This window comes from Electrophorus electricus, chromosome 15, assembly GCF_041902795.1.
Source record: "Electrophorus electricus isolate QZ-2024a chromosome 15, ASM4190279v1, whole genome shotgun sequence".
Taxonomy (NCBI): Eukaryota; Metazoa; Chordata; class Actinopteri; order Gymnotiformes; family Gymnotidae; genus Electrophorus; species Electrophorus electricus.
The window spans coordinates 12,657,501-12,677,415 of record NC_137511.1 but is presented as its reverse complement, the minus strand read 5'-3'; the positions used below and the strand labels follow the sequence as shown (position 1 = coordinate 12,677,415).

The 19,915-nt window shown below is 38.9% G+C and overlaps 2 protein-coding genes across 3 annotated transcripts in view; both read right to left on the bottom strand.

Moving 5' to 3' along the window:
• Window positions 1–1,984: 1,984 nt before the first annotated feature.
• Window positions 1,985–11,451, bottom strand: si:dkey-219e21.2 (uncharacterized). The gene is made up of 12 exons (XM_035533558.2): window positions 11,186–11,451; window positions 9,939–10,023; window positions 9,357–9,407; window positions 8,905–9,050; window positions 8,468–8,566; window positions 6,881–7,024; window positions 6,638–6,772; window positions 6,164–6,292; window positions 4,971–5,022; window positions 4,754–4,780; window positions 4,579–4,605; window positions 1,985–4,452 (listed from the first exon to the last, which is right to left on the bottom strand). Exons 3-12 carry the CDS (start codon window positions 9,385–9,387, stop codon window positions 3,920–3,922), a joined length of 1,323 nt encoding a protein of 440 aa, XP_035389451.1. The 5' UTR covers window positions 9,388–9,407; window positions 9,939–10,023; window positions 11,186–11,451; the 3' UTR covers window positions 1,985–3,919.
• Window positions 11,452–12,598: 1,147 nt separating this feature from the next.
• capgb (capping protein (actin filament), gelsolin-like b) overlaps window positions 12,599–19,915 on the bottom strand; it is an 11,416-nt gene continuing 4,099 nt past the window's right edge. For both annotated transcript variants that reach the window (XM_027020916.3, XM_081698156.1), the window contains exons 2-9: window positions 19,689–19,882; window positions 18,931–19,085; window positions 17,778–17,939; window positions 17,411–17,560; window positions 16,218–16,304; window positions 15,287–15,419; window positions 14,659–14,747; window positions 12,599–14,294 (exon numbers count right to left, since the gene is read on the bottom strand). In XM_027020916.3, the coding sequence (XP_026876717.1) occupies window positions 14,229–14,294; window positions 14,659–14,747; window positions 15,287–15,419; window positions 16,218–16,304; window positions 17,411–17,560; window positions 17,778–17,939; window positions 18,931–19,085; window positions 19,689–19,881 (1,035 nt within the window). In that variant the 5' untranslated portion in view covers window position 19,882 and the 3' untranslated portion in view covers window positions 12,599–14,228. The remainder of the gene's footprint in view (window positions 14,295–14,658; window positions 14,748–15,286; window positions 15,420–16,217; window positions 16,305–17,410; window positions 17,561–17,777; window positions 17,940–18,930; window positions 19,086–19,688; window positions 19,883–19,915) is intronic.

Here is a 19,915-nt window from a genome sequence, read left to right as displayed (position 1 = left end):
AATTCTTTCAAGAAGTTAACAAAGACTTGCAATGTGTATTTAAGGAAAATGGTTCATTCTAGAGAAATGTGTTCAGTATTAGGAACCAGGCTTCACATTGTATGCTGTGCAAAGATAAGCCTTTTGTTTGTTTGAAATGATCTTTTCTTTGAATAAAATACTAATAAATATTTGACTTCATTTTGTAATTTTGTATAAAAAGCCTAATACAGAGAGAGATGTCTGAAATTTCTTATCTTTTCCCTGCTGTGACAGGCGTGTTGTGTAGCATTTGCAGTGTATTGTGTAGGTTTGGAAAGTCACCTAGATAGTGTTATCATGCAGAGACCTTTTGCTGGTCTCAGTTCTGTGGGTTTTGTAATCATAGAGCTGGGTTAAGGTTTTTATGCAATAGTAATAAAATACGAATGCAATGTAAAAGTAAATTGAACCTGTAAAATTAATGTGAAGGAATACCAATTACTCAGTTAATGCATATGGGAGCTTAGGCCTCTTCCTTCTTAGGCTGTAGTTTGAAAAACATCAAATTGTGTTTTCTGTATGTTTACACCCTTTTGCAGTTCCTTGTCCTTTCACAGTTGAAAATTTCTCATTTTCACCCCTCCCAAAATAAGGGTCTTTAAATGGTAAAGAGGAAGAAGTATTCAGTATAGAGAGCTTTTCTGGTCATGTGTTTTTTGGCCAATATTTTGTTGTTTTATCTTAGAGAAATTTTATTTAATCACTTAAAATAAAACCAGCTGTGCACTGGCATGGAGTCATCTGAAATTAGTTCAGAGCATCTTGCAACCATCAGTTCAAAAGGAGGTATGGTCCACCAATGATACTTATACTCACTGTTCTCTGCAAGGTACCAATAACAGACTGCTGGTTTAAGGTAATTAACTTAAGATAATAGACCAAGGTCACATTTTAAAATTCAAATTTCACTAATACATGCTGTGCCAAAGGTTATCTTTATTGTGTGCAGTTTGTCACTTTCACACTTTCTGGAAGTGTTTTGGTAGTTAATTCAAGTCTTTACTTTTACAGACAGACTATAGGGTGGTTAAAGGACCTGCTATACTGTGGATGTGGATAGTTCTCTTTATCACTGTTTTTCTAGTTAAAGGTCTCCTGTCGACATGTGCCTACATCTGTTAATCTTATTCAAAAATGAATATCATTAATCTCACCAGTCCTTCACAAAGTGCTTGCTACTACAATATGATACAAGTCTATACCTTATACCATGCTATATCACATTATATATATCATGCTACATTCCACAGTTGACCACTGTTTGAACTGGGATGAAACACATTACCTAATACAAAGATGATGTCTGGTGTGGGTAGTGAGCCAGCCTGCTCTTGTGTAACCTGTGTGTTGCCGTTGCAGTGCTGTGGAGAGTGGATGTTTCCGATGCCCCACAGCCTGGTGAAACCTTTTTTAAGGAAGAGAGAACAGAGACAGAGAGATATAGTACAACTTCATGCACACATCCAGATGCTCGGAGAGACCCTTCAAAATGTCACTAAAGGCATATGGCCCTGGAGCAGCTTTTCACATCATTGAGTATAACAGAGAACCAATACAGAAGATAAACATTTGCTCATATTTCCTCTTATTCAAAATATATGCAGCATTTGAACAAAACTGCTCTATAAAGATGAAATGGGACTCAGAGAAGAGGGACTGTGCAGACCTGAGAGGGGATGGCAGTGTGTTTGCATGTGACTCTGACAGTTATGGACCCTGGCTGTGCGAGAAATCTGTGGAGCCTCTCACCAGTGCAAGCATGCATACTTCCTTAGCAGTCTTAACAGTCAACTGGTCCGATATTGTTAGTTAGTGAACTCGGGTTTTCACAGAGGAAACCAGAGTAAACAATGTTTCAGAAGCTCATCTCGTGGAATTTAATACGTGGTCACTTATTGTGGTAGCAATTTATCGCAGACCTACATAGCACATTTCAGAAAGTAAAGAATACCTGCAAAGTCACGTGACCCAAAAGCTGTTGAGTAAAGTGTGATAGAAGAGGTGCCAAAGCCTCTTAAACCAACCTTTGGGTTCCATCATGTGTCAGCAATAAATATATTAAAAGGCTGTTTGGCTGAACATTTACAATCTCTCTGTGGACTCAGTTTTATAGTCTCACTTTCTCCCTCATTTAAAAAACTCATTAATGCAGATATGGTGTGTTTCATGTCTTTCTTTAAAGATGTCAATATGTCACTTATTAATTTAGGCAGACAGAGAAATGGTTAATTATATTCTTTATTCTGACATAAAATAATCATCTGCAGTCAATGAAAACATATCATTTTATTTTATTAAAAATAAATATTATCCACTTACAAATAAAGGTCACTTTTAGGTTCCCTCTGAGTGACAAAGTTTCTGTTATTATCAGTACTCTTTACCTTACTTTGGTCATAGTAAGAACAAATATGTCCTTTAAAGTGAAGAATTTTAAATTGTTTCTTTTGAGGCCTAGAGAATATGTACATGTCCTCTAGGCCTAAAGAATATGTACATGTCCTAGAGTAATAATATTCAAATTTGCGACTTGTGATAATTACAAAATAAAGTGCAGTTCAATAACTACAGGCAAATATAAATACACTACATGCATTTGGCTGAGTTATTAAATGTAGCTGGGTTTATAAATACATCAACATTATATCAGGATGGAAAGAAGGCTGTAGATAGATAGACTTGCAGGTAAGGGATGAATATAAAGAGATTTAAATATAGAGAGACATTCATGTACCCTGAGGCTGTTGGGGCCTTTTTTGCTTTTGTTTTTTGCAAGAAAATGTGTATCTATAGAGGTGATTGAACCTTTTTAGGGAAAACATGGTACAGTCATGTCTGAAAACAGCCACTTCTACTTCTAGCTTCTTCTATGTAAAATGCCATAATCCAGTATACTTAAAAGAGGAACCCAGAGGTTAGAGTATATTTGCCAAAAAGCTGGTGAGCTGAGGTGGACACTTGACATATTATTTTATGCCCATCATATTCCACAGAAAGGAAGAGATGAGAAAACGAAAACCCAAAGAAGTATTCCTTTGCATTTCTATGCTGGGATGATAATCTAGCTACTGAAGAGGAAACATTACTGATAGCTCAAAAATATACAAATCAGAAGCAAGTCTCTACTGTCTACTTCATGATCTAGATGGATTATGAAAAAAAAAAAAATCCAAAGAAATATTCCTTTATATTTCTATATTCACTACGTGCATGTCTATTTAATTCAAACACGTTGGTTTAGTTAGTTCATATTTGAAATATGCATTCATCCATTAGCTAGATACATTACCATTAATGGATATACAACATGAGTGTGTCATATCCTTTAAGTGTGTATCAGGATTATAAAATTTAACTGCATAGTTTATAGTTCTTAAATAAATTACTCCAATTTCACAAAATAAGTGAGGACTGAGGTAACATATCCACAGTCTGTCTGGTCACACGAGGAACAGACAGTTTTGGAGGATCTCCTAATTGCTCCTAGAAGATTCTGGTGTTGGGGCTGATGCCCCAAATTGAAAATGCAGTCAAAACTCCTACAGCACAGTTCAGTTCATATATTAGCCTCATTTCCTCCAAAAAGAAGAGAATTTTAGTGCCATTTAGTGCAAATTTAGTTTTTGAAGAAAATTACATCTACAATCATCTAAAATAATTTTGTATTGGAGCTCAGACTAACGTAGATGGCTGGCTAAGCAAGCTTATACTCACCAGTATATATAACACAACCTGCATTTCGAAATGATTGCACACCTGGTTCAAACTCTCAAGCTTAGTTTTTCTATCTATGAAATCTCAAACTAAAATATTTTCCAAAGCAAAAATATCCAGTTGTAGGTTTTATAAGTAGTAATTTCATAGATCACTGAAATATGTTTTAAGATGTTTTTCTCCTTTATAAAGGGCTAGCATTTTTAGGAGAGGATACAGTGATAAGAGTCTTTCCATCCAGAGGGGCAAATAGAGGATACAGCTTTCCACGGAAGTTCCCCGTGAAGGTGAAAATGTGCAATTTGTTCTTCACATTGTAGAAGGAGATCTGGCCCTCCTCATAATCGAGGTAAATGCCCAACTTCCTGGGCACAAGAGTGAGGGGCAGGGCCGTCTCTGGCTCCGTGCAGGCGTAGAACTGCCTCGTGCTGCGCCACAGTGTCCAGTAGCTACTGGAAGGCTTCATGGGAAAGCGCCCTTGTCTCTCCGAGGAACCGGTGGTGACCCCTACTCGCCAGTGGCTGTTGTTGGACAAATCCACCTCCCAGTAGCAACGCCCGCCCGCATAGCCCTGCCAACCCAGCACGCACGGCCAGCCGTCGAAGCGCTGGGGGGTGTAGGCTACGTCAACCTCCCACAGGCTTTCTTGAACCTGCTTCTGGTCATCGGAGATTTGCAGCCATGGATGATTAGTCATAGGGTCCAGTGAGACGTCAACTGTGTTAGCAACAGCGGGGTGGAGGTTAATATTTAGGTTCAATTAAAGCTGGCTGAGATGATATTACACCTTAATATCATAAGAGATTAAAACTCTTCATATGTACTATGTCAGAACAAACTCACCTGCTGCACTGGTGATCCAGTTCCACACTAAAGAAGAGGGAATATTACTGATACCTCAAACATATACAAGTCATGTGCAAGTCTCTAATTACTACTTCATGATCTAGATGGATTATTATTAGAACTTAAAAAAATATTGAGCCGTTAAAAGAGCAGGTCATATTTCTGGAGTTACCTGAGTTAGGGATGTATTGTGGTGTTCCTGTTTCAGCAACAACAACAACAACAAAAAGAAGGAAATTAAAAATGAGTGGCTGAAGCAAATATTTATATGGAACAAACAAACTAGAAACTTGGTCATCTAATACATTTGTTTTGAATGGTCTATTCATACTAAATAGTTCTAATGTGGTATAATAAGATAATCATGATTTCTAATCAAGCTTTCTGACCTGCTTTCCAAGAGCGCTGCTTGGCAGGAAGCCAGAGCTGTGAAACCATATTCTGGGATTAAGAAAGAAACAGAATATATGTATATATTAAGAAGCAGAAAATAGTCCTGCCAGCACAATCCACTTACATTTAGCATATATCATTGTTACTGATGTTCTATATTATGGTTTTATCATTTTTTTTAAGGAAAGGATTTTTGAGGATATTCTTGTAGTTATTAAAGTTTGTACTAGAGATTTATCAAATCTAAGATTAATCTCTTACTTTGAGATGATTTTTATTGTTTGTGTCTCTGTAACCTACAGATTATTACTTGCAATCTTATCATATATAACCACAATCTTATTGCATATTTCGCATATCTTGAGGTCAGTGACATTGATAAGTAGATTATTATCAAAATGCCTTGACATAACCTTTGATTTATCATTTTGAAATGTCTTGTTATGTATTCTAAACACCTTGTTTTATTGCATCCCTAACCCCATATGTTATCATACACTCAGGGTCTGTAATTTCAAGGCCCAAAGAAATAAAACAAAGACAAAACACACATTTAGTGTGCAAATCTGTGTGTTCATAAAAAAGGTATCAAGATATTAATGTAGTAATATTTTTGTATTTGTGTTTAGATAATCATACTGTAACTTAATCCGGAACTAAAACAGAAGTATCAGGACTAGACTTTGACCACACCTTACAGTAATCATTAATCAGACTCATCCTCATGCTCTTCTCATGGCTCATAAAAGCCAGCTCTGCATTATGGAGCTTTACTCCTGACCCTGGTACATGCACAAATGATCACTGAGCATTTGGAAATCCTGGTCAGAACCTTTTCAACAATATGGAACCTTAACACAATTCAAAATAATGAAAGCGATAATACTTAAGTATGGAGTCCGGCTTAACATAATTACAGCTACACCATCATGACGCGCATATTTCTTTTTTCTAGATATAGAATACTCATTAATATAGAATATTCATTGTTTAATTAGCACTCTATAAATCATGATAAGCAGTTGACCCAAACAAATGATATGAGGGTTAACGTGTTACTGTACATCACCAACTATATCACACGTTTGTTATAATCAAGCTCTCATATGTGAGAAATATAACTTAATGCCATCACTACTACCTGAAGGTTTGATTGAAGAGAAAGAACTGATGGTAATTAGCGTCTTACCTTGCTGTCTTCCTTCAGTAAGGACCAGGTAATGAACTCCAGTAGGGGCATCAGTGAAACAAGCCTCTTCTTCCTGAGGCCAAGAAGTCGAAGCGTCTGTGTCAGTTCCTCTCCCAGCATGCCACAGCTCTGCACGCAATCACAGACAACCACTGGAGTCAGGCTGGCTCCCTCACCAGCTCAGAGAAGAGAGATTTCCATTCATTGTTTCTGAGAGGCAAAGACTGCTTGCCAGACTGCTTGTCAGAGATAAGTCTGATCATTCAGAGAAACGGTTTAGAGAAGAATGTTATTCACTTTGGGTGGTGGTGGTGGGGGGGGGTTTGGTTGTAATTAAAGAGGTAATTTGAGAAACTTTAGGCTACGTAAGATGAGAAACTCGAAGGCCTGGAGTTATGAAACACTACACAGTGAGGAAGCTGGGTTTTTTATGAGACCCTCGGCCCAGCTGTGTACTGGCAGCTGGAGGCTGACCTCTGAAACGCTCTGAAGCTCCTTGGCCCACTCCATGACCCTCTGCTCCACCAGCTCATTCTGGCTGTCCTTTCTCTGCTCATCGGCCTCACTGTGTTTGAATCTGTCCTGCAGCCAGGGGTTCTCTTTAGACAGCTACAGGGACACAAAGGCCGTTTATACCAAACTGTTGCTTGTAGGGTTTTAGTCATCTTCATGTCTCTCATATTAAGCACAGACATGTCTCGCCATGCTAGTGCCCACCATGTCAACGCTGTTGAGTTCATCAGCCCACTGCAGAATGAGCTTCCGGCTCTCCTCCAGACTGCGCTCGGCACAGGGGTCTTCGGGTTGATCCGAACCACCACACAGCCACCTGCTGCTGCTCTCGTCTGGATCGCTCTCCTTCTGTAAACCCACAGGCAAGTGCACGCACACACGTACACACACACGTACACACACACGTACACACACACACACACACACACACACACACACACACACACACATACACACACCTCAGTGTAATAGTTCCCAGTGGTTCATTTACCATGTGGTTCATTTAACAAAACAAAAAAAAAACAAAACAGAAAAAGATCTACATAACAATTATTTTAAAAGGTAATACTAATAATGATTAATAATTATATGACAAAACATTAGTCAGAACCTGCCAGTCCTGATCTCACGAGCACCACCCAAATACAGCTGGAATCAGTTCTGTTAGTGGTATCTTTAAAGTTGGAAAATCACATGGCTATAAACAGATTAAGTGTATTCATAATCAGCCTTCTTGGCCTCATAAAAACATGTGGCAATAAACTGATACAAACGTCGTCTCCATGGAGACACTTAGCAGTCCGAAAAGATCTCCTTGGTGTTTGCACGCAAAGGAAATAATATCAGCCCAACTAACTTAAAATGCTAAAATAAATCCACAATCCTTTGTAAAATTTAAAAAAAAAAACACAAAAACCTTTGTAATAGACAACAATTTTGCTCTTTAAATTTTTTATATTACAATACTTTTAATTATAGCCAACACTGGGAAAACCCCTCACCAATGCCTGACAAACACGGAAGTCTGTGGCACTGACAATAAAGAGGCTGAGGTCTGCGCTCCTCATGACTCAGTCAGGCATTCCAGCTACTGCTAGGAATTTTCTCTTTCTTGATTGATGGATAATATCATATATGCTATGATATGGTATATCATGCCCAAGGTAACTGCTCTTTTGGCAGTAGTCTATTGCTTTACACCACCCCAGTCATCCCAGTCTACTAGTCTGTCTGGACATTATAAAACAAAAGCATAATAACATAGATAAACATAGTTAAAGACCTGTAGCCCGAGCTGCCGCATCTTGCTGACTCCCATACCCACCCTCGTACCCACCCTCGTACCCACCCTCGTACCCACCCCCATACCCACCCCCGGTGCCTGACCCCCGTACCCACCCCCGTACCCACCCTCTTACCCACCCCCGTACCCACCCCCGTACCCACCCCCAGTGCCTGCCTGACCCCCGTACCCACCCCCGTACCCACCCTCTTACCCACCCTCTTACCCACCCCCGTACCCACCCCCATACCCACCCCCAGTGCCTGCCTGACCCCCGTACCCACCCCCGTACCCACCCTCTTACCCACCCCCTCCCAACCCCTATGCTCAGCCCTCTTACCCACCTCCCGTACCCACCCCCATACCCACCCCCAGTGCCCGCCTGACCCCTGTACCCACCCCCGTACCCACCCTCTTACCCACCCCCTCCCAACCCCTGTGCTCAGCCCTCTTACCCACCTCCCATACCCACCCTCCTGCCAACACCCTGTACCCACTGCCCTGCTTACCTTACACACTTGTGCCACTTGTACTTTCCAGTGGTTGAGGAATCTCACACACTCCTGCAGACTACGCAGATCCTTTAGACTCTGCTGATGATGCTTTTGCTGTGAGGAACAGATTTACCATCACACAACGTAGTGCTTTAACCCCATTACTCCTATAACATCAGGAAATGGCCAATATTGCAAATTATTGTGTTCCTAAGCTATATAGAGAGGGAGGGTAAATTTTCTTTGGAAAGGGCTGGAGTAGCTACAGGTTAACCTAACAGAAGCACACCCAGCTCCAGCTGGTCTCAGCCATCATACAATTGACCAATCTTGTCAGGTATGCATCTGTTTGACTTGAATGAAAACCTGCGGCCTCTTTGAGCAGTGTACCATAGTGAGATATCTTTTGTTTGAGTCCATATTAAGAAAGGCCCACGCGGAGTGGCTGTTACCTGTGAGCGTGTGGAGTAGACATTGCAGCTCTTATACAGACCACTGGGAGCTGAGCTGTGAACCTGCACAGCTTCATCTGGGAATGGCCAGCGCACTGCTCCGATAGAGTGACTCTGCGCTTCCACCTTAGGCAGGGACTTCCCCTCTGCCAGGGAGACAATGGCACAGGAGACAGGAGGGCGGCATCCAATTACTTGCGGATTATTATTATTATTATAATTATTATTGTTATTGTTGTATTAATTTAGTTATTACTGGAAGTAGCTTGAGGAAAAGAGGGAGGCTTATAGCATTTACAACCACTGATAACTAAAGATTGCAGAGGATCTTTCATTTTCTCAGTATATGGTGCAGTATTAGTATTAGAAATGTACTGAGACTATTGTTTAAAATGCATTTTTACTTCATTTTGTAGCTGAATGATATAATGGCATACAAGTACTAAACATACTTGTGGTTTTGCCTTTAAGAATGCCCTTCATCTTGTTTTTTGCCTGTTCTCCTGTTAATGAATGAATGAACAATTATGCAAAATAAACAAGGATTGTGTTTCTATATATACATGCGCATACACATATACACACACATATACATCTCTAGAAAAATAATTAAGAGAACACTCAAAATCTTTCTTAAATCAGAACCTCTGCACATAAGGAAGCTAGTTCACTCCATATATACACACACCTCTTATTGAATTACAGCACAGGCACACCTCATTCTACTTAATGAGGTACTGATTAGGTGGTCACTTAAACCAAAACTTGTTTAATGAAGTATAGAATATAGGTAAGTATAAAAACTTCCTCTGTGGTCATCACAGTACCTCAAAAGTTACTGGAATCAAAAGATAAATTGACCATGCTAATAAGTGGAAAAGAAAAGATTTGAGCAAGGAAAACAAAGGTTCAATACTGGCTTTACTGGCAGAGATACACCGAGCAACACATTGTTTCCAGCCATAAACTTTAAAAGATACAGGCTAAAATAACAAGGTCAAGCAGCAGACACTGAGGACAGTAAAGCTACAAACCAGAAGAGGGTGGAAAGGACTCTCCTCTGATGACTGCCAACTCATCCAAATGTCACCAAACAAATGCAGGATGATGTCAAGTGACCTACAAAAAGAATGGCAAATGCTAGGGGCAGGGCTGAAGTCGTACAAAGCTAGAAAACAGCCCTTCATCAATCAGAATCAAAGAAAAGCAAGACTGAGGTTTAGCAAAGGACTGGACCGTAGATGACTGAAATGAGGTCATCTCCTAACGAGTGCAGTCTTCACTTTTGCCCAACACCTGGTCATATACTGATTTAACCGTGACCTGGTGAGGTCAACAAACCACAGTGTCTCGCAACCACTGCGTAGTTTGGTAGAGGATCAGTGATGTTCTGGGGTGCTTCAGAAACACTGGAGCCAGGCAGTTTTGTCATTGTGAAAGACCCATGAATCAAGCCAGTTATAAGGTTATCCTGGACGGTTGTCCTTATAGTCTAAAAATGTTCTCCAAGTCTGAGGAATTGTTTTTCCAGCAACACAATTTCCATGCCACACAGCCAGGTCAAGGTGTGGATGGAGGAGCACCAGATCATGACCCTGAAACCACACTGAAATCCTCTGTAATATGATCAAGTGCGAGTTGGCTGGTCAGAATTAATCAAACAAAGCTGATTTGCGTGAATGTTTGTGCTAAGAGTGATATGCAGTCAACAGCAATATGAAAGACTAAACACATGAAAGCTGTGAGTGAAAGACAGGGACATTTCACCAAATATTGATTTCTGAACTCTAAAATCATTAATCATTATTATTTATTAATGTATATAATAATTAATAATGTTTAATAATAAATAGAAACATTATTTATGCTTTGAAACACTGCATCTTTTTCATTATTTTGACTAGTTGTCATTTTCTGCCACTAAATGTTCCAAATTACCATTTTTATTGGGAATTTGGCAGAAATGTTGATAGTAGTTTATAGAATAAAATTAAATGTTCAGTTCACTGAGATACGACCAGAGAAACTGATCATTTTTGCAGTGGTCATTTATTTTTTCCAGATATAGACACACACACACACATATGCACATACAATATTACAACATGCAGGCCACATGCATTACCAATGCATGACATGACAAATATTATATGCATTATGAATTAAAAACCACCATAAAATGCATTTTCTAAATATAACAAAAGGTAATTTTGTTTTCAGTTCTAGAATTAATGGAGTAAAAGGATGCTATAATGTAGTGTGTAATCCCGGGAGGACTTACCCAGAGTGTGCGGGGAGGCAGGCGTGTAGCCGTGTGCAGTGTGTGCTGAAACTGCGTGACTGAATGCTCTTCTCTCTGCCTTTTCTTCCACTATTCAGTGACCTTTGGTCCAGTTTTATGAAACCAATTGGATGAAGACACAGATCGTACCAGCTTGCTTACAGGAAGCAGACCTCCCAAGGCTTGGTTTCCAATAACTCACAGGGCCGTTTACCAGCAATGCCAAAGGTAAATTGTAACATTTCTGTCAGGATTCCAAAGGTGGATTATTGAGCAGCAAAGGTTTTCCATATATTGGCCTTTGCTTCAGTTTCTGTTGCCTAAAAACCTAACAAGTATTGATAACATATTTTTTCATGTTACACCTTTGCAGTATATGCCTGCACCTGCATTAAATGTCTGAATGTTTAATATATTTGTCTATTTGACAAATATGTCAACAAAGTCTTGACTCTATTTTGCACTCTTACAAGAAGTCCTGTTTACGTCCAGTCCTGTTGTAGGTACTGTTCGCTTTCTCAAATCCAAAATGATTTAGAAGAGTCTACAAATATTATATTAAATTCAACAAGCTATTGAAATTGGTGGATTTCATTGTTTGCAAGACACTATATTCGACAATATCTATAGGAGTTGAAAAAAATGTGAAAACAATAATGGCTAAACAGGTGAAGTTTAGTGATTGTTAATGGATGGTTTTGAGATTTCCTGTAGACATGACTGGGACACAATGCACTTCATATAAAAAGCATTCACCATCCAGGAGTGGGTTAACGAACACGTTGGCAGAGCGCAGGGGTTTTCCCTGAGGAGAACAAAGTACACTAGATGTTAAGTCTGATGGAATTCTACTCTGTGTAGGAACTCATTCTGTGCCTCTCACCCTTGCAGTACCTACAGATCTCACCTCTGCGTCAAAATGCAATTACTCATCAAATTGGTAACCTTTCTGTTTGTATATTCTGGATCTAGTGACAGTACAGACTGTTTACCGAATGTGTGACCCACCAAATATGCAAATTCTTCACAATGATTTGCATAAGGAATGTCATTATCTTTATCTTATCTTTATGTGGAAATATATTTTAACTCTCACACACAGAAACCCCCATAAATATGCTATACATAAGTGTTTACATAAGCATGCCATAAGATCACTTAATTAGCTATAGGATTATCCCTACATCTGTCTAAAAAAAATTGTTCAGTGGTGAATGACCACCACCATTACAGTTTAGCCCAAGACTAGGGCTTAGTCCCCATCTTGAAAGCTTACTCTCTCATACAGGCTCAGGCACCAGGCTATAAGCAGCTTCACTGTATCTCTCTCTCTCTGTCTCTCTGTCAAAGAGCATAACATTGGATAAACAATATCATACATTTTAGCTTTAGGAAGAGAGAAATTAGCTTCAAAAACATTAATTATCTTAATTTTATTGTGATTTTTATTGCTTTGCTAAAGCATCGTAACAGTAAACTGATTACCAAGCAAAATGAGTAAAAAAGAAAAGAAAAAAAAAGACAACAGTCTATAATCTAGGCTAAATGCCATATTGGCCTGAATACTTGTAATAACACAGATTAGTCTCATCACCAAGAGTGGCAGTTTGGTTTGGTTTACACTGGTTAAAGGCATGTTGTTTCTTTTATAATTTTTGGTGTAGATAGATTTTGTGATGCTGAACACAAAAATGTTTTTCACATGATTTTTTCAAATCACATAAGGTTTTTGAAAAATGATTTTGCTATAATGATATTTAAAAATGATATTTCAAACATGGATATATAAAGCATACCATATGTGTACAGGTTTTCATGCTTGACAGTTGCTTAAGATCAGTTGCTTTGATTTTAGGTGAAAATCAAGTGATTTGACAGCCATCAACATTGTAATATCTAACAAATACTCATTATGTTAAAATATAGCAAGACAGTTACGTCTGATCATGCAGCACTTTACTCATGGGTTCAAGAATTTGGCTTGTTTCCATGACAAACACAGCTTCATATATCAAAAGCAGCAATAAGTAACAATAAGCAATGAGTATTTTATTGTAACACCTATAATAATGATCATATCATTAGCAGTGACACTGCTGGGTTCAAAGGTTATGTATTTAATTTGATATTACAATGGTTAAAGACTTTGTCCCTTGCAAAAAAAAAACAACCAAAAAAAAAAAAAACCCCAACAAAAAACTGTTTATGCATTTTTGCAAACTGAATTACAAATATGCTAAATGCTATAAATGTAAATGAATACACATGTTTTTAGAATTTGTCTATGACCCATAGTGGTTTTTTGTTCAAGTATCCTCGCATATCATGTATAGTATGGAAAAGTTGAGCACGTCTGTGTTGGCAGACTATTGCTGGACACTGAAGAGGAATGTTTCTGAGACCAAATATAGGTGAAAATCATACAGCACACATTTCGGAAGTGCATATTTTAACTGCAATTAAAATTTCTTTTTATTATTTATGAACGTAGTATATTGTTTTTGTAAAATGTAATTGCTCTCATTTAAAAACCATGCCTGACAGAAATATTCTAAAACCATATTCGAATATATCATTTAAAAAAATACTATTATATTAGTAGTAGTAGTACAAAATATAATTCTATTATTATAATAAAAAGTATTATATTATAAGGTCAAATGTATGCTACAATTTGTGGGACCAAAAAAAAAAAAGATTAAAATTTTGTTATCCGGTGTCATGTGTCATTACTTTAGACTTTTTACCCTCATTTACACAAGATGAAGTCTATGGGGCCACATTATCCTGCCTGTCATTTCAAGACTCTTTCATTTAGTCTCAAAATAGACTCTTTAAAAATATGGACAAAACGTGTGTTGGACTGATACATAAGGTTACTCATTACTCTTCATTTACTATTTTTGTTTCTTTATAATACATACACCTTTGTAATTCCATGAGAATTCCATTTTAGTATTACTGCATGAGCCACTGTGTCATTGTGATAAAAACCCACTGCGTAGTTAACAGTATTCTCAGTTTAATCAAATACCATGAAATTTCAGTTCCAGGTTTTGAAGAACTGCTTGAAGATGGCTGTCTCCCTGCCCTGCGGTAGAATCTCCACCTGTAGGAAATTGAAACCCAGATGGATTATGAATGTCTAATAGTTTTTACAACGTGAGTTTCATGAACCTATAAAAAAAACAGCCTAGTCATGCTTTACAGTGTATGAACATATTATATGACCTGTGTAAGAATTTTTATAAAGGAAAATCACTTTATGTGTCATTTGCCAAACAAAGAAACTCCCATCATCCTGCATTCTGTAGGACATTTGCCTATTGGAATGCTTCAAAACCGCAGTTTATAATTACATATTTAACTGTACATGTTTCAGACAACTGTAGTCATAGGACTCTGCATTTCATTTATGGCCCTGGAGGAAATACGATGCACTGAAACCTCAAAAGTGTATCGACAAACCAAACCTGCGTTTTCCTGGGATAGTTCATCTTTTGAATGAAATCATCTGCCATTTTAAGAGCTGCATTCTTCTCTTGTGCATTTGCGCCACTGCCTGTTAGTAAACAGAAGATCAGAGCTGCACTACAAATGTGACTTCAAAAGGGTTGTCATACATATACAGCACAAAAGAATCGATCGGCTTACTTTTGATGAGGTAATAATTAGAAAAAGTAAGGTGATCAATTATTTTCATTGCTTAATATTTTTACTATACTAGATGTATATGCATAACAGAGAGATTTATCATCAAGGGATGTTTCACGCTAATTGTAACAAAGTCCCTTTGATGCATACCAGTATATTGATCTTAACATTACATGAAGAATAATATGAAGCTATATTCTACAAGATATTAAAATTCATGTTAAAAAAGTGAGTGAATGGTAAAGTCATTTTACACATGATCACTAAGCAGAGGGACACCCAGACCAGCCTCGTTTCAGCATAGTTATATTGAGTATGCTAACAGAGCTCCGTTATCAATGATTCACTTCACGGGTGATAACAGATGCATGGATCAAGTTCATACATAGATATATGATCTGTTATAAGTTACTTACTAGTACTGAGGCTCATATATCTGGCTCTCACCTTTCCAAACAAAGATCTTGCCATTGGCTCCATTGTCCAGGATGAAGCAGTCATCACGGAGAAGAAGGTCCTTGGCAAATGGATTTTTTTCTGAAGCTTTGGTGAGCTTCATTGACCCTGTAGCATCTGAAACCTGTGGCAAAGTAAGTAATCTTAAAGACATAGGGAGAAGTGCCCCCTGATTGCAAGACCACCATTAAGGTAATTTAAATGTAATTAATAATAAATCTAGCAAATAATCTGGGGTTTTTTTTTTTTGGTTTGTTTGTTGATTTTTATTATTATTTATTTTATTTTTTTTTTTGGGAGGAGGAGAAGGAGGAACATTTTCCATAATTATATTTGAACTTTTTGTCAGAATGACAACCAGTGACATTTTGTGTGTGCTCTGTGCCATATTAAGGAACATTATTATACTATTAATTACAGGATTTTTGCTCATTGCAGTTTATTTATAAGTTAATAAATAAATAGACAAAACAAGATAAAGCTCCATGTGTTTCTGATATAAGAACACGATTTAGTGTACATGTAAGCTCTCGCCAACAGAGTTCAGTTTAAGCTAATCAGATCTCACATTGTTCTGGAATCTGGAATGTCTAAGAATATACTGCACTTGATGTGTATATATATATATATATATAAATCCCACAAACCATATAAGATTCACCAGTTTGACCTTTGGTTGCTGAGAGATTAGATCAATCAAGTTAAACCTTTTTCTTGTACTAATTTAAGGCAAGTTTGTCAAGTTTGGCATTATATTACATTAAAACAGCACTAATTCAGCACTAATTCCACATGAATTTACTCCCTAGAAATCTGCCTCAAAAGAGCAATAAACAGTCAGCACAGTCACCCCCCCCCCCCCCCCCCCCCAAAAAAAAAAAAACACTGCTAAAACTGTGCAGGTAAAAAGGGGTCCTGATACCTTGTATAGGCAGGCTGAGTTATTTGCATCTGCTTGGCTGTCATCCTCTGGAGTGCTCTCTTTAAGCTCTGGCTTTGGACCCAAAACCTGTCAATCACATAGTAAAGCCATACAAACAAGGGCTTTGCACGTATCGCACTTTTACATGAGACGTAAAAGGTATTAGACCCTGTATAGTGATGTATCATGAGGGTCTCTGTACCAGAAGTCTCAGCAGAAAATTTTACCATTCTGTTGAATACAGCAGTACCTGGTTTGGGGAAAGGGGTCTAATCATTTGTCTGTCAGAAGAAAGTTCTGCCTAACCTAACATCTGTCCACACAGTTCTTCAAATAAACTTCTACAACAGTCAGTATGGTCCATCTGTAGCCTTAAGCAACACCCACCTCATATCCACTCATCTGTGTTATTAAGGTTAATATTAGGGGATATATACTTCATTGCAAGTCATGGGGATGTGGAATGTGGTGGGCTTTGAATGAGGTTTCTTCAGGTGTCAGACGTGACATTACTGTCAACTCACTGTGTACTGTGGAGCCATTTACCAAATGTATATAAATGAATATTTTACTTCTCGCCTGATTTCCATGCCTCATGTGGCTGTGATTCACTAAAAAAAAAAACCCATGATAGACGTTCTTCTCAATCTAGAAGATTTCAACACTGGTGGTTCTGCATATGTCAGACATAATGTTGGCCATACCAACATTCAAGAATGTGTGCAACCTCATTTGTCAATACATGGCTTCCAGAAATGAAATAATTCAGTAAGAAAGGCCACAAATGAATGCCTTTCATTTTGTGGAGTGCACGTTCCACCAAGTGACTTTTTCCACAGATGGATTCCTCAGACATCACTGGAGAACGAAGACAGGCATGATGCATGCACTGACAAATAACTGTTGTTCGTATAGACAAACCTGACAACATGCTTTCACTGGAACATACCAAAGCTCATAGCGAATCTCAGTCATAACATCTCTCAATATCAGTCCTAAAAATCCTGTTTTGCTTATGCACTGCTCAACACGCATGTAACAAACCAAACAGTTTTATTTAAAAAATAAAATAAAAACAATTAAAGAGCTTTTATAACTGTAAAATTAAAAGGGAATTTCAAGTCTGCACAAGGAAAAATAAAACCCCCCGCACAAATAGCATGTAAGCTCAGAACTAAATGGAGGTGTCCTACCTTCAGCATTTCTGGGGTCTCCTCTCCCTCACAGATATGACTGATTTGGGCTTTGCCATGTCTCTCTGTGTCTCTGATCAGGGTTGCAATCTCTAGAACCTTCTGCTTCTCAAAGATGTTGGCCTGAGAGCCAACCCATGAGACGATTGTCTGGAGAGTGACACAGCAAAGATTGACACATCTGACTTGTGCCAATGGTTAGGACAATGTGCACACAAAATATAAAGTCACCCAATTGGCTACCAGCTCACTCCTCTGTGTTTCATTTGCTGGCACCTCTCATTATTGACAGAGACTCCCAAACCTGCTCTCACATCCACAAATATGCCCTCAAACACACACCCACATGCACCAGACCAATACACACCTCTCCCAGATCCAGTATGAAGCAGTCGCCTTTGTTGAAGCTATCCCAGGTGAAGTCAACCTCCTTGGCTCTGATATTCTTCTTCCCTTTGATGTGATACAGCCTTTGAACTGGGCCTGAACCAGATTGTGGTTTCCTGAATCCAGACTCCACACCCCCCTCCTGGGGGAAGGAGAGAAGGAGAAAGAAATAGAATCATCCATTGTATGTGAGAAAAGTAAGCAGAAGTAAGTAGTTAATCTTACCTTTTCTAGGATTTTATCATCAAACACTGTTAAAGGTATGCTGTATGTCTACACTTGAGCTAAAGCTTAGCTCTCATACTTTACGAGAATACTTTACTTTAGTACATCAAGTGCCTATCAGATATAGGCATCAGCCGAGAGAAATGAGCTTTTGTACACACTGAGCAATTCAACCTGGAAATATGAAAACACAAAGACAGGAGGACCGAAATGCCTTCTGTGTGTTTGGTTTGCTGTCCTGCTTTCTCCTGTTCCAGTTCTAGAACTGATGGTTAAAGAACAGCTTCTATCCATCTTAAAGGTAACAGTCGCTCAGTGAATGCTGTGCATGTAAAAAGTCGATCTGTGCTTCATGTGATGTGCTGACTTGCAGTTTTGACGAGTAATCCACCTTGAGTCTTTATCAGTACACTTTTCTCTTATATTAGATTATTATATTTGTAGGGGTGTTTATTATAAATAAATATAGATATAATATTTGTAGGAGTGATTTTACAATAGACCTGCAAAATTCTATAATATGCAGGAGTTTGAAGTTCAGCAGCTTTGATGTAAAACCTGTGTTGAATCAAAATGAGGGTTTTCAACCAGCCAATATACTTTGATAAGAACAGATGTTAGGTTATGTTTAGCCTGTATAACACTCAGTGTTGCATTCACATCTCCTTGCAGACTGCAAAAATATTGAATAGAATGATGACAGCAAAACTGCTTGAGTTGTAAAAACCTGAACTCAAATGGCAATGTCTTGACACTTCCATTCAAACACCAATGAACAGATTAAATATGCATGGTATATCAGTAGTTTAAACCTGAGTGATACAAGAAATATGCTCTATGTTTATAGCAGAATAAATTAACAGATACAGCATAGTGTGTGTGCAGATGTGTGTAATTTAATTTCTCACCTTATAGCTAATCCCTCTGGGGAAGAGGTGCATGAACTCTGGAGACTCGTAGCCCTGCACATGCCTGTGCTGCACAGGCTCTCCAGACAGGAAGTTGTCCAGCTGGGTGGCAAGCATGGCGCATGCGACCTGCTCATCGCGAGAGGACTTCTCTCCTGGGTTCCCCAGAAACAAGGGCATAGAGGACCAGAAAGAGAAAGAGAGGACTAGAAAGGCAGGCAGCTGGAAGCTGGATGAGACAATGGGCAGCGTTGGAGGGGAGGGAGAGGCCACTAGAGCTGATAGCTCTAATGGTCCATCCACGTGCTGCTGTCCTGCTTAGCGTTACCCTGAGCAAAAGATACACACTGAGGCAGCAGGTCCACAGACACACATGTGCTGAAACTTTAATGAGCCTCAAACACACACACACACACGCCCATCCCTTTCCCCCGGGACACATCCATCTTTATCGTCTGCTCTTCTCTTCTGCCAAGCTCCTGGTGGCTAAGCGTGCCATATGACCAGTCATTAGGTTTGCATAGTCCTTAAGCATAAAGTTTGTCTCACATCTTTACTCCAAAACTCATAATGCTCATGATGCCATATTCCCGCATCCCAGGTTATTTATGTACCTGCACAGGCAAGGTGATATGGTTTGAATCATGATTCGCAGCTAGCCAGTATCCCTCTACTGCCACACTGCTGGTCACTGAATAGAAAAGACTGTAAGGCAGCTAAATGTGATCTTTAAGTTTCTTTGGACCTCATATTCTCACCGAGCCACATGTGCAGATCAGCTCCTTGGTCTCCCTTGTTGTGCAGCACTAGGTAGGAGTCACCGTTGAAGAAAGCCCCCACCTCTGAGGACTTCAGCGGGACAGCTTTCATCTTCTCCACCCGCCAGCAGCGCAGCCCTGGCTCCCTCACCTCTGGCCCGAATTGGCCCGGAGCAGCACTGAAGGAGAGCATTCTGGTAGAGAAGAGAGAGGAGGCATGAGCAGGG

Coding starts and splice junctions, on each gene's coding strand:
- si:dkey-219e21.2 (XM_035533558.2), bottom strand. CDS start 9,387: ATGAAGGGCATTCTTAAAGGCAAAACCACAA. Junction 9,051..9,356: donor TCTTAAAGGCAAAACCACAA/GTATGTTTAGTA, acceptor TCTCCCTGGCAG/AGGGGAAGTCCCTGCCTAAG. Junction 5,023..6,163: donor TACTGAAGGAAGACAGCAAG/GTAAGACGCTAA, acceptor TCTTAATCCCAG/AATATGGTTTCACAGCTCTG.